The following is a 14,001-nucleotide window of genomic DNA, read 5'->3' as shown; positions in this document are numbered from 1 at the left end:
GGGCTCAAGTTCCATTTGCAGGTAACACAGGGCATTCTGATTTGGAACAAGAATTTCACAGTTAAAGGTAGTGTTGAACTTGATCACATCCACCTCGTCTCTGTCCTGTTTCAGCAAGGTTTGCAGTCCAAGACTCTAGCATTTGTAAGAGGTAAAAGCAAGCAAGAACAGAACTTTCAAAAAGTGAGAATAAAACCTCACGATGGCACAGGACTCCTACGTTCCTCTGCAGAGCACTAGAATAAAAAATAGCTTCCTCTTGTTTGAACTGTCTTACAAACTGATTCTCAAGGCTGTCTCTTAGGAGAGACACCAAAAGTGCTTTTCTGCCTCCACGGGACAGTTTAACCTCTTTTTCATAAGCCTACATATGAAATCTCCCCATTGTTGAGAAGGCTTGCTCTTTGGAGGATAAAGTAGCCAATGCTGAATAATGGGAAGTCTCATTTTATCAAGTGAGTGGCCAAGCAGTGAGTGCTCAAATCCGATCAGACTACAGGGAAAGTTCTCCTTTCCCAGCAGTGGAATGGATTAGAATTGTTACAGCCTTTATGGTAAACCCTGGAAAGGCCAACTGCATTAATAATCATGTGCATTAATTAAAGTCAAAAAACAATTTGCTAAAGTAGTAATTATTGATAGAGGAATTGCTGCATTAAAACTCTCCTGAGAAAAATACTGTATCCAGTACTTGCCAGGTCAATAAGTACACTGCAATAAAGTTCTACTCCCAGCACAACATTTCATCTCCTCTGTCACAGGTCCCCAAAGAACATGCAAGTGTGCCTTTAGAGACAGTTGCTTTCAATATCAATTCCATGCAAGGAAAAATTTTACAGCTGTTTCACAGCAAGATGAACACTGTTCAGCTACAGGAAGATAGTAGATGCCCTGGAGAAGAGATCCAGAAGAGATCCAATTACATGCGATGAAATGGTCACCACCCAAAGCAGCACCAAAAGGTTACTCAATAATTCATTAAAATTCTAGAAAGCCCAAGTCATTCATGAAACCCCTTGAGTGTCACTGGTGCTTGAAAACATATGTAATCCTCCCAGGCAGGAGCCACAGCCTGAGGAGATGACGCACCTATTCCCACGTCTCCATCGGAGGACAAGTTGACAGTGAGTTTCCTTCCTCGGGAGGGCACTTGGTAGTTGACACTTGCCATGTCCACGGAGGGCGGCTTCTTAATCACATCTCCATCCTGTGGGGTGGGAAGAAAAGTAGAGAGAAAAATAAGGAGAAGGTCTCAATACGTTCTTCTCAAAAGAGGGCACAGCCTTTTCATACTACTCCAAGAAGGTCAGGCAAGTTAGTTTAATATGGGTAGGCCCATGTAAAACCAGGAACTCTGAGGAGAACACAAAAGGACACTCTGATTCAAGCTGCTGAGCTTCAATCTGCACCAGGCTACTTTAAAAAACAAACAAACAAGAACAAAAACCCAACAGGCTTAGAAACCCCATCTTTCAAATGAGGGAAACCACTCTGGAGCCACATCAAGAGGAACACAACACCCAGAGGGCTCGTGTGAGCAACAGACGTAGAACAGCGAGTAGCAGAAACTACTTCAAGCAGAAAGCAGGATGCAAGGGTCAAACAGCAACGTTTGGTATCTTCAGCTACCAGCCCTACTTCAGAACAGCGAACGGAGCCCTCTCAGTTCAGACCCGCAGCGAAGCTGTAGGGGCCAAGCTGCGGAGCTGGAGCAGCCACCCCGGCCATGGGCCGCCGCTGCCCACCCGGCCCGGCCCCGCCGCCCACCTGCGCCGCCCGCCGGCAGAAGTAGGCGAGCTGCTCGTAGGGCAGCGGCAGCTGGTGCCGCTGCTGCAGGACGTGCTTGAGCAGCTCGCAGGCCAAGCGGCAGCAGCTCTTTCCCCGGGCTGGGCGGGGAGAGGACGGAGCGCAGGATTCCCTGCCCGCGCAGGACTTTGCATCTGCCTCTGCTGAACTTCACTGAACTGCATTTGCAACCACCCGCGTAAGCAATAGGTGGCACTAATAAGTGGTATGGAGTGGGTGGTCACTGAGCGCGTAGCCAAAGAGGAAGTCGGCAGAGGAGACAGCAGGCTGCTTTGCTCGGAGCTGCACGAGTGGAGAAGGAGCAGACATGTGGCAGGAGGTCCTTCCTAACGCCTGGTGAGAGCCCCACGGCACCGGGAGCCGGGGACGGGGTACGGGGCACCTCTAGGGCTGGGGTGGGACAGAGCCCTGCAGGGTAACCCAGGCTGAGACAGGCCGCCGCAAAGTGCTGGGAATATCCGACTGGTTTTTCACAGTCGTAACTGTGGAAGAGATTATCCTAGACCGTGTCACTCGGAGAGCTGGTTCTCCGACATACTTGTTTTGTCGGCAGTTCCAGGCTGGGGTGATGGCCATAGTGCCAGGTTTCGTGCCTCTGCTTAGTTAAGCTCTAGGATGCAAGTGCAGGGAGGTGTTAGTACCTCTTGCATAATCTGCCCAGTCTCTAAAGAAGTGGAGGCCGACACTGTTTGCTCTTGGGAGCCCTGTTCTCCCCTGGCTGGGGGCGATTTAAAGAAACATCTCCTCACATTCCACACCAGAGCTGTTCCACAGCGAGTTACCAAACGGCCTCGGCTCCTGCCCGGGGCTCCAGATGCACTGCAAGCTCTGCCTGGGGCAGAGTGGGAAAATGACACTAGATGAGAAAAACCAACCAGCAGACTCAGGTTTTCATCATTCACTTTGATGTCCTTTGGGAGGTGGGGTTTTTTGGTTGGTTTTTTTTTTTTTTTTTGTCTTTTTGTTTTGTCTTGAGATATCTTAATTATGACACCAAACAGCTCCTAGCATTATCTGCTTTCCGTGGCATGAGATACCAAGACTTTCCCTCATTGCACCTAAGGAGTCTAGATTTCTGAATGTGCTTTTCTAACAAGACAGTCTGTCAGGCTATGAGAGAACCAAGGAGGACATTTTGTTTTACTTGCCAGGGAGAAGAGCTTCAAGTTAAGTATCTAGTCAGGAGTAGTTAGGAATAGCAAAGGCCTGGCAATTCAGTAAGCGCTGCACAGGTAAAGGTCCTGCGAGCTTCTCCTAATCAGCCCCTTTGCACCAGTACGGCATGGCCAGCAGCAAAATGACCCTTGATCTTGAAAGTTCCCTGCCGGGAATGTAGATCTATCTCAATACAGTAATCAAAAAAAACTACTTTCTTGGCTGGGGTAACAAAGCTGCTCACAGGTTGAAACACTGCAAGGACATTGTTTGGGGTCTCCTATCTACATTGTGCTGAAGGAGGGAGTGTTATGGAAACAATCTAACTAGCTAAAATGTAGGGAAGAAACACTCCTTTTGTGCAGGATTGGTGCTCCCAGGACCTCTCATTCTGTCTCATCCAAAAGTAGAAGCAAACTTTCAGATGCACCCAGGTGGCTAAACTGCCTGTGATCCCATGGCTGTGCAGTACACAGTGCTGGCAGACAACAGTGTTTGCAGTGTCCCCAGGGATCGGTACCACTCAACATTGCCAGGCTGAAAGGATGGTCTTTTTTCTTTTTTGTTTGTAGGGAGAGCGTCTTGTCCTGGATCAGGTGAGTGAAGCAGCTGCTCTGTGCTGAGGCCTCCACTTTTCTTCAGACCCCTCAATGAGGCACAGCATAGTCCTTTCCCTAAGCTGCATGACGACAACAACAAAGTCTTCATTTATAGACCTCTCACGGCCTCCTGCAACAGGCTCATCCTCGGGGGAATCTGGAGAGCTTGACGCACAGCTCAGAGGGAGGGGAAGGTGCATTTGGCACTGATTGATCGAGCATGTAAAAAGCTTTGAAATGTCCTTCATGTTAAAATCAGCTTCTTTCCCTGGAGAAAGTCTGAAACTTGACTCTCTGAAAAAGAAACAGGAACATCAAAAACACAATCTGACACCTACAGGCCACTATGGTGAAGATCCAGGGTTACCCTAGAAGATGTTTGAATCTGTAGGGGAGCTCTGTATAACGTGCTCTTTGAGAGGGGTAGGCCCCACACCCCTCTCTCTCTCCAGAGGTTGAGGACCCTTCTCTCTGCCCTTTCTGCTTAGCCCATTCTGGCTTTACAGTTTCTTGTCTTGGAGCATTCCAACTGCTACCACCCCAGTCTTTGCCAGTATCCTGTTCAGTCCTGTTCCCCCCAAACACCCTGCAGAGAAGGAGACTGCTAGTTCACAAGGGGAGGACTAAGGAAGCCTTTTGATTAGCAAGTAATGATCAATATGGACTGGAGCTCCTCTAATTAGCGCTGTTACAGGTAACCTTGAGGCTTTGGGGATGTTACTGTGAGAATTTGTGGAACTGTTCTTTTGGGGGGGGCGGATGCCCCAAATCTTCAAAAGTAACAACAATCCCCAGCCCTTGTTGATTCCTTGGGGTTTCTGGCCATTCCTTACTGCTCAGGTCCAACTAGGGTGAATACAGGTCTCCACATAGTCCCAATACCCCGACAATTTAATAGTTGAATTTTACAATTTTACACCTCCACAGGTCTTTTGAATATTCTCAGAAGAATGGAGTCCTGGTCCCTGCAGCTGCCCTGGGGGTTGGAGGGATGCTGCTTTGTTGGCTGATGTCTAGACGCAAGATCAAGACTCTTGAAATGGGTGATGGATGGTGGGGCGCAGGCGAAAAAAAACTAAAAGAAGATGAAAGAATACGGCCCTTCCAGATTGAAACATCTGACAAAGAAATCCAGGTACCCATGGCCGGGATGTGGAGAGGGGCAGAAAGCTGCAAGGTGGAGCCAGTCCACCTCCATCTCACTTCTTGAAGGTCTTGATGTCTTGGGGCTATCACCACCGTACTCGTACTGTAATATAGTTACCTACCACCATTAGACGATGCACTCCCAAACATCATTTATTGTTGGGGCCTTCGTAAGAATAATAAGAAACTGAAGTTTGTGGGGAACTGGACCGACGCCTAACAACCAAGCACCTGGAGGAGCACTAACCAGCTGGGAATCTGTAGCTGGCCAATGAGAACGCCGCTCCTTAGCGCATGCCCACCTGCAGCAGTATAAAGCTCTGCTGCAGACAACAGCAGAGCGGAGTTGACCTCACTTTGTGTGGAGGTGTTGTTTGCTCCGGCTTGTGGGGAGGGCCTTGGCACTTGGCGCGAGAGTGACCCTCGACAATTTATGAAGCAGCTGTGGGTTCAGATCCTACATATTGTCCTGGAGATCTTGTTTCCAAGATCACAGATCGTATGTGCAACCTCTAGCTGCTCCTGACAGAAGGCCACACTTCAACCAGCAGACTTTTGTAGAGGGTCTGAGGATGGTGAAGCAGGGTGGGAAGGTTTAGGGAGAGCAGTGGGGCACACGGAGGTCTTTAGTAGAGGGAAGGCCTGGAAGGGTAGACATATACAGCCTTACTGAGTCGCAGCATCTCTGTCTCCAGCCAACTAGCATTAGGCAGCTCAGCCAGCTGGGACTGAGCTGCAGAAATACCCACTCTTTGATAACCACTTCTTACTCTCTTCCCATCCAGTAGTGCCAGAGAGCTCCCTTGCAACAACAAGCCTAGTTAGCAAGTCATCAGAAGGGCAAGTGTAGGACCCCAGTACTCCCATCTGCCCTGTATAAACTGGTAACCTATAGAAAAGTATAGTGATGACATAAATGACTGAGGATCCTGTGCAGAGCGTGCAACTTCTTTAGCAAGGTTCTCAGTGTATCAGGTAATGGAGTAAAAGCCAGCAGAGGTGCAAGGCTCTGCCCACCAGCACTCGTGTCCCTGTGCTCGGAGCATGCAGGCACCTGGCCAGCCGCGCAGAGCAGCGTGTGCTCCTCTCTGCAGGACCTGCACCGCCGCCTGGACCAGGCCCGCTACACGCCGCCGCTCGAAGGGGCTGCTTTCCACTATGGCTTCAACTCAGACTACCTGCAGAAGGTGGTCGCCTACTGGAGGAACCAGTTTGACTGGCGCAAGCAAGTGGAGATCCTGAACAAATACCCTCATTTCCAAACCACCATCGAAGGTGAGGGCGTCTCTGCAGTTCACGTGGGTCCTGTAGATGAGGCACTTAGAGACGTAGTTTAGCAGGCAAGATGTGATGGGTTTACAGTAGGACTGAATGATCTTGAAGGCCTTTTCCATCCATAACAATTCCATGAGTCTCTGATACGCTTCCCCGTAGCACCTCAGCGGCCTGAGATCCCTGCTTGCTCTGCCCCTGCGAATGGCACGTTTAGGACAAGGGGTTCAGGCTGAACACCAACCTGGACAGATGGCCCTGTGCTCTGGAAGCCTTGGCTCTGAAATGCACTGAGGAAAGCCAGGGTGATTTCAGATAGCAGAATATGTAAGATAACACTATGCATAATAGAGCTGAGTGATATGAATGAAATATCATTAGCATAGGTTGTATTATTGATAATTTTGTATAGAGTAAGACCATATGAAAATGGCGATAATACTCAGTCTGCTTCAGAACACAGTACCTTTGGCACTGAACCCGTCCTCGTGATATTTTCTTCTGCCACCACCTTGAAACCTCCCTTGAAAATTGCCAAACTTACCCAAACTCTTAGACCAGGAGCTTTCCCCCTCTCCCTCACTAGTTTAGCCAGGTAAGTTTAGTCAGCCTTTAGATAAGTGATTTTCAGGTAAAACTTGTCTATTCTACTTTCTTTTTCATATTTTGACTTTAATCAACCATATGATTTTATCATGTGTGGGGTTTTGCATGTGTCGTACCTGGGTTATGCTATGTATTTAAAAGCAGCTTTACCTATTTCTATAAAACCACTTCCTCAGGAGAGGCATTCGTGATCTCTTGTGACCCATATGTCTGGGACTCAGATACATATCCCTGCTCATATATGAAAGAGCAGACATGGGTACAGTAGGAGGCACGGTGTCCCCTTTCAGCTAGGCAGCTGTTTCTCAGTGGTTGGTGGCATAATTTCCGCTGTAAAAAAACAGTTAAGAATATTTCCACCTTCCTTCTTCAGGGACCAGAAAAGAAACTGAGATGAAATCAGAGCTTTCATTTATCTGTTTTGAATTCCTGTCAGGGATCGATATCCATTTTATCCACGTGAAGCCTCCCCACGTCCCTCCCGGCCAGACTGTTTATCCCCTGTTGATGGTGCACGGCTGGCCCGGCTCCTTCTATGAGTTCTACAAGATCATCCCTCTGCTCACGGAGCCGGCCCAGCACGGCCTAGGTGAGGACGACGTCGTGTTTGAGGTCATCTGCCCGTCCATCCCGGGCTATGGCTTCTCAGAGGCACCCCACCAGAAAGGTAAGTGATGAAAAGGCTCTCCAGGAATCACAAGGGTTTTGAAGTAACACCCCTGACACCAGTGGACCCTTGAGCACAGCAGTTTGAAGATGCAGGAGGGCAGATTCTGGGTTTTCTGAAGTTCTGTGAACTCAACTCTTCACTAATACATAGAAGACGGGTGTCTTCTCTGTAGCTGTGAGATGGGAAATGGCTGGCTCCTCTCAACACTGGAGAGGCAGAAGCTTATATTATCAGGATGTGCCCTTGGTGTGGGACTAAGACTCCCAGCTCACCTTGCACAAATTGCTAAACTCTCTGAAAATGGAAGACTTGTGCCCCCCACACAGATGGGTTCAACCTACTCCGTCATCCTCCCAGCCAGTCTCTACAGCAGTTATTCTTTCCCCAGGGCACTTTCCTACAGCCAGAAAAGACACAAAAGGTAAAAGCTCCAGCACACAGTCTCTAGCTCCCTGCACTGACACACGCAAGGTCATGGTGTCCTTCGCTCTGGGGTTTGCTCTGGACATTTGGTCAGCAGGAGTAGCTAAAAGCCAGGTCTACCTTCTGCTTTCTCCACTCCCCACTGAATTTAAACTGTTCCCTGTCTCTTGTTCCCTGTAGTCAGGGAGGCAGGGAGGACAGCCGGGTGCTCCGTGCCCTCGGCATTATTCCGCAGCACGCTGACGTGCCCCTGTCAAGACCACAGTCTCTGGTCAGCAAACACACGTTAGGACAGGTTTCCTGTACAGTTTTTCTATTTACCTGCAGGCTTTGACTCCATAGCAGCTGCTCGGATATTTCACAAGCTGATGAAAAGGCTGGGCTTCAAGGAGTACTACCTACAGGGAGGAGACTGGGGATCTCTAATTACTACAAACATGGCCCAGATGCTGCCACAGTGAGTAGCAACTGCAGTTGGACCAGAGGAGCTGCCTTCAGCTCTTATCCTGTCTTATGTCTGCAGAGACCCCGTCCTCCCTCTCTTCCCTTCTCCTTTGTGTCCTCCAGGGACATTCCCAACCCTGTGCATTCAATTGTGCTCAGATTCTTTATACTGATATTGGCTCACATTCCAGGCTCCCTACATTTCACTGTTATTTGGCTTCTGCACTAGCTGGAAAGCAAACTGTCTTGCATTCTGACTTGAAAAGTGGAAAAGGCCGATCCTTAATCCAAGTCAGGAGGGAGAGAGACTAAGAAATTTAAATCTTGCTGGGAGATAGGAAGGGAGGGAGCTCACTTTCTCAGCACCTGAACAGTAGCATCACAGCACTTCCCTGTCTGAAACGTGGAGCTGAAAGTGGCTGACCCAAAAAGAAACATAATACCTGCCCTGGAAGATCACATCATAGCTCACTGCTTAGCATTTAATGAAAAGTGTGCACCACAACTGTGCTTAAGTCAGAAAACAAATCAAGGGGGAAAGCTCCTAATGTTGTTACATTGCAAGCAGAGCTCCGGACTGTAGTGGTGCTTTGCAGCACTCCCATGTGTGATCTAGTATTTCTAGTATTTGTATTTTCATATGAATGGCATGGCTGGATGGAGGTGGCACCAACTGTACTATTTCTAGCTCCTTCTATTTTTTTTTAATAATAAAAACACAAACATATTTAACGTATTTGGTTCAGTGAAATACTTCTAAAACAACACCAGTCAGATAATGTTCTAGAGAATCTCAAAACAAAAATTCTCTTTTTTTAACTTTCTATTAACTTGATTTTAGGTCCGTGAAAGGGCTTCATCTGAATGTCGTCTTCGTCTCCGCACGTGGTTTGGGGACATTTATCTCTGTGATGATTGGGGCTTATGTACCATGGCTTGTGGGCCTCACCAGAGAAGATGCTCGACGTATGTACCCTTTTCTCGAGAAGAACGTCTATTACCTTCTGCGAGAATCTGGATACTTCCACCTTCAAGCCACCAAACCAGACACTGCAGGTAATGAACCCATCATAGATATTCTGCAGATATTACTTTTCAGACTCTTAAAATGGTGTATGACTTTTCTCAGCCAAAAGAACAGCTCATCAAAAAGCCACCTAATCAAAGCATGTACCTTGAAAGCAAAACTTCTAAAAGTCAAAGTGGGTGAAAAAGAAGAAAAAGAAATCATAAACAAATACAATGTGAAATTGCAGAAAGGCAGATGCAGCCTTAGTACTTGGAAAGTAGGAGGCCTGCCTGAGCTGCAGAGGTCAATACAGAAGGGGTCTCAAGAAAGATATGACCATCTCAGAAGAGTTACCAAATGTAGGGGTAGTAACTCCTCATCAGGAAAGACAGGGGAGCTGTCTCAGCCTGAAGCAGCACTAGTGGAGTCCTTAGGAGAAATAGCACCTAACCCTGGGAAGTCCCTGAGAAGTTCAAAAATAACTCGGAAACTGATGATCAGATCATTGCTTGACCTGATCTCAATAGCAAAGGAATAGTAGGAGGTAAATGAGATAGCAGTTTAAGAGCTGAGAGTGGAGGGGAGGCAGGTGCAGAAAAAATATAAACCAGTTTGTCTAGTCTCCGTGATAGGCAAACTAGCAGAACTGTTCTAAAGAACGAAGACTTGATTCACAGGTAATAGTAATGTCGCAAGGAAGAGTCAACATGGTATTGTAGAAAGAAATCATATTTCACAAGTCAAAGTCCTGCAGAATCAAAGAGCAGTAGCATATCTGGATTTTCAAGCATTTTTTTTTTATCAAGATCTCTCCAGAAGTTCTTAAAGAATTAAACTGCCTTAAGAAAAGGATAAATATCATGGATCTATGAATACTTATCATAAGAATCTAAGCATAGGAATAAGTGTTCGGACTTCAGTGCAGGGAGAGTATCACAAAAATCTCTGCTGCGACCTGGACATTTCAACATAATCTGGATTTCTCTAGAGCAAAAGTTAACTATTAAGAGAAAATTTTGTCAGGTTTCCAGGATATGGTTTAATCTAAAGCTAACTGGAGAGAGTTGCAAAGTCTAGTTGATTAGAAGTGACCGGTTGATTAGAACGGCCAATAAAAAAGTGATGCCAAAAAAGTGCAAAGCAATTTAAACAGAGGAAGAAAAGCTCATTAAAAAAAAAAAAAAGACACCACAGACACACGCACACACAAGGGCCTCAGAAGATCTGAAAACATTTATTGCTGGTGGCTCATGCACTAGATAACGTGTTTTAGGTTGACCTACAGCCAGGCAGAGCCTTCACATAACTTACAACCTATAATAAATCACTCTGGGCTTGCCAGTGCAGGGACAGGGTTAGCCACGTTCACTATTAACCAAAACTTTTCTGTGCATGGCCTTCCATGAGGCCACTCAGTGCTAAAGTGGCATGAAAATACACCTGAGATAATGTGCTGTACCAAAAACTACAGCACACAGGGTACTGCACTTTTCCCAAGACAAGACTCTATCACTATCGAGCCAATTACCATCTGGTTTTTAGTTAACAACACATGGGTGATACCCTACATACATGCTAGGTTTATGTCTGCTCTAATGCTCCTCGACAGCATGCAGAGGTATCTGCCGCACAGCCCTTTTCACCTTCAAAAACAGAAGATGGTGAAACAGCACTCAAGGGCCTGGTTATCCATCCTAACCAGAACGGTGCTCTCAAAGAGTTTATTTGAAATCATTTTAGTGTTTAACACTTATACGTGGTGCTTCTTCCATGCATCACCAGGAACCTGACAGGACTTGCTTAACTCCTAAGCTCTTTGGGACAGAAACTACCCAAGTTGGGAGTGCTGTCAGTTACAGCCTCAGCTCATTTAGGGCAAATTTGTGAAGAAAAGTAGTTACAGCAGAACTAATAAAACAAACTCTTTGCTTAGTAATCAATGAAAAACTTTGAAGGACTCTTACAAGTCCAGCTTTGCTTTAACTGAAGTACTGCAAGGCCTTGCAAGTACAAGAATTGTCCTGTTTATCTCTGAAATTAGGTTGCGGATTGAATGACTCCCCTGTGGGGCTTGCTGCATACATTCTGGAGAAATTCTCTACCTGGACTAATAGATCTTTTGTTCAAAAGGATAATGGAGGCTTGGAAAGGTAAGGAAACAGATGCTCTTTCATGAGAAGACTCTTTAAAAGAAAAGGTGATGGTAACTAATGAGGAGATGGAAAAACAGATTTGTCAGCTTAAGTTGGCTCTTAAAGACAAAAATATTACACATGACAAGGAGCAGTTCTAAATTACAATAGACTGTCTACAAGTACTGCTTCAGCACCAGGAAGTTTTGCTCCAGGCAATTGTCTTGCTGCTCGAAATAAGTAGAAAACAAGAGAAGCTCCATGCATGAACCCAGTGTTGGGTACTGAGAAGTAGCTTTCAACAACACTTGTTTCTTTTTCCTCTCAACAGCAAATACTCTCTAGACGACCTCTTGACCAACGTGATGATTTATTGGGTGACATCATCCATCGTATCCTCAGTGCGTTTCTACAAGGAGAACTTTGTCAAGAATATAGATATTCTTGAGAGGTAACTATGTGGCAGGTTCAGGATAGATTTGCAAGAGAAACTGAGTTTGGACATTTGCCTGTTTAAGCATTTAAATCACTTGCAACAAAGTTAATCCTCATTAAAGAAATCAGGTTCTTATCTTGGTAAGTCTAGTCAAAGGTCACTTTTCTTTTGAAGCTGTAATGCACATAAGCTGGCTTGTAGCCAATGCAATACAGAGAACATACTTTAAAAGATACATACACATTTTTGTTCAAAATAGAGGTACCAAGCAAGATGACTTTAAAAGCTTGAAACATTACAACTGAAGGGGTACAAGGTCAGCTCTATTTTACATATATGTAGATACAACAGATTCTGAAGCTCAAAGAGAGGCCCAAACACAAGTGAAGTGCCTCAGCTGTGCACAGGCCACAAAACGAGTTGCTGCAGTGAAACTTCCCCCACTCACTGTGGCCATTACAGACACCAGTAGAATTTCATCGGCTTCCCCCAGGAACTGCCTTTTAAAAAATGCAGTTAATGAATGTTTTTCAGGTACGGTGTACACGTTCCCACGGGGATTGCAGCCTTTCCTGAGGAGCTCACACATACACCACGCACCTGGGCAAAGAAGAGCATAAAGAACATTGTTAGTTACACTTACATGCCACGTGGGGGGCATTTTGCTGCCTTTGAAGAACCAAGGCTTCTGGCCCAAGACATCAGGCAGTTCGTCAGGAAGGTGGAGCAACTGTGACCACGCGGTCCAGCCGTGCAGAGAACCAGAGCGGGCTGTTCTGCCACCACCCGAAGCGCTGCTTGGAAGTATTAAATAAAGCCACTGTTGTCACGTACAGAAGCCAGCATTTTATTCTGATGGTAATGATTATAACTACTAAACTTGATGATTAAAGGTCTTCATAAGAAAAAAAGCCTCTTGTCTTCTCTCATTCCTAGCACCCTATTCAAGTTCAGTACCCTGTTCAAGTATAACAGAATATGTAAACAGTTTAATGCAATAACATTGCACTCTTTTTAAGATAGGGAGGAGAGCGGGTCTAGCCGCTTGTTCCTTAGAACCCAGGCTTCTGTTCAAAAGTTTCTTTGAATGTTTGAGCACCAGCATTCTTCAAGATGCATTTGGGGGGAAGTAGAGGGCTTTGCTTTCCTGAGCACAACAAACACTGCACCTTGGAAATGCCCAAGCTGCATTTCCTTTGGGGGACCTGTGATGACACTCTCATGAGGGCAGCCACACACAAGGCAGCCTCTTAGCAATTGCTCTGCTAGCTTTAGCAGTCACTACATCTTTGTCAAGAGCTGACAGTGGATAATATGGCAGAGAGGGCACCCCTGGTGTTCTCCGAGTTCCAAAATATCATCTTATCTATCTTCTTTCCAGGCCTATCATCTTACTCTAGTCCAAAAGGTCAGAAAGTTAAAAGAAATAACAAAAAGTGCAGAGGGTTGTTTCTTTCTTTACCCTCCTTTCAACAGATTTTCTACTATCCCAGGGTACATTTAGTGCTGGTAAGAAACTACAAGCAACCTCACTACTAGTAGCCTGCAATTTCAAACAGGAAAGACATCCAGAGCTATTAAACTCATTGCATTGCAGGTATGCAGCAGCTGTTTCGAGGCTACTCCAGTGGATATTAGTTCAACGCTGTGCTCTAAGGTTTCTCTCTTTGTCCCATTCTGCACAAGACAGCAGACGTGGCACAGAAGAAAGGGCTCAAGTTCCATTTGCAGGTAACACAGGGCATTCTGATTTGGAACAAGAATTTCACAGTTAAAGGTAGTATTGAACTTGATCACATCCACCTCGTCTCTGTCCTGTTTCAGCAAGGTTTACAGTCCAAGACTCTAACATTTGTAAGAGGTAAAAGCAAGCAAGAACAGAACGTTCAAAAAGTGAGAATAAAACTTCACGATGGCACAGGACTCCTATGTTCCTCTGTGGAGCACTAGAATAAAAAATGGCTTCCTCTTGTTTGAACTGTCTTACAAACTGATTCTCAAGGCTGTCTCTTAGGAGAGACACCAAAAGTGCTTTCCTGCCTCCACGGGACAGCTTAACCTCTTTTTCACAAGCCTACGTATGAAATCTCCCCGTTGCTGAGAAGGCTTGCTCTTTGGAGGATAAACTAGCCAATGCTGAATAATGGGAAGTCTCATTTTATCATGTGAGTGGCCAAGCAGTGAGTGCTCAAATCCGATCAGACTACAGGGAAAGATCTCCTTTCCCAGCAGTGGAATGGATTAGAATCGTTACAGCCTTTATGGTAAACCCTGGAAAGACCAACTGCATTAATAATCACGTG

At 46.0% G+C, this 14,001-nt stretch overlaps 1 protein-coding gene across 1 annotated transcript; it reads left to right on the top strand.

Moving 5' to 3' along the window:
- The first annotated feature begins 3,088 nt into the window (after positions 1-3,088).
- Positions 3,089-12,479, top strand: LOC148594758 (epoxide hydrolase 1-like). Its single transcript, XM_088524302.1, has 10 exons — positions 3,089-3,138; positions 3,534-3,557; positions 4,488-4,695; positions 5,801-5,981; positions 7,021-7,251; positions 8,005-8,134; positions 8,963-9,177; positions 11,172-11,280; positions 11,594-11,713; positions 12,233-12,479. Exons 1-10 carry the CDS (start codon positions 3,089-3,091, stop codon positions 12,432-12,434), a joined length of 1,470 nt encoding a protein of 489 aa, XP_088380428.1. The 3' UTR covers positions 12,435-12,479.
- The last annotated feature ends 1,522 nt before the right edge of the window (positions 12,480-14,001 follow it).

The sequence above is a fragment of the Tinamus guttatus genome, unplaced genomic scaffold (assembly GCF_059628265.1).
Source record: "Tinamus guttatus ecotype Peru unplaced genomic scaffold, ASM5962826v1 Tinamus_guttatus_pri_ptg000208l, whole genome shotgun sequence".
In the NCBI taxonomy this organism is placed as follows: Eukaryota; Metazoa; Chordata; class Aves; order Tinamiformes; family Tinamidae; genus Tinamus; species Tinamus guttatus.
The sequence above is the reverse complement of the archived record's forward strand: the minus strand, read 5'-3'. Positions and strand labels throughout refer to the sequence as shown.

What these genes read in the sequence shown, in the direction of transcription:
- LOC148594758 (XM_088524302.1), top strand. Translation starts at nt 3,089, where the DNA reads ATGGCCAGCAGCAAAATGACCCTTGATCTTGAAAGTTCCCTGCCGGGA. An exon ending in GAAAGTTCCCTGCCGGGAAT is followed by an intron (nt 3,139 to 3,533) that starts GTAGATCTATCT and finishes TTTTGTTTGTAG; the next exon opens with GGAGAGCGTCTTGTCCTGGA. An exon ending in AATATAGATATTCTTGAGAG is followed by an intron (nt 11,714 to 12,232) that starts GTAACTATGTGG and finishes AATGTTTTTCAG; the next exon opens with GTACGGTGTACACGTTCCCA.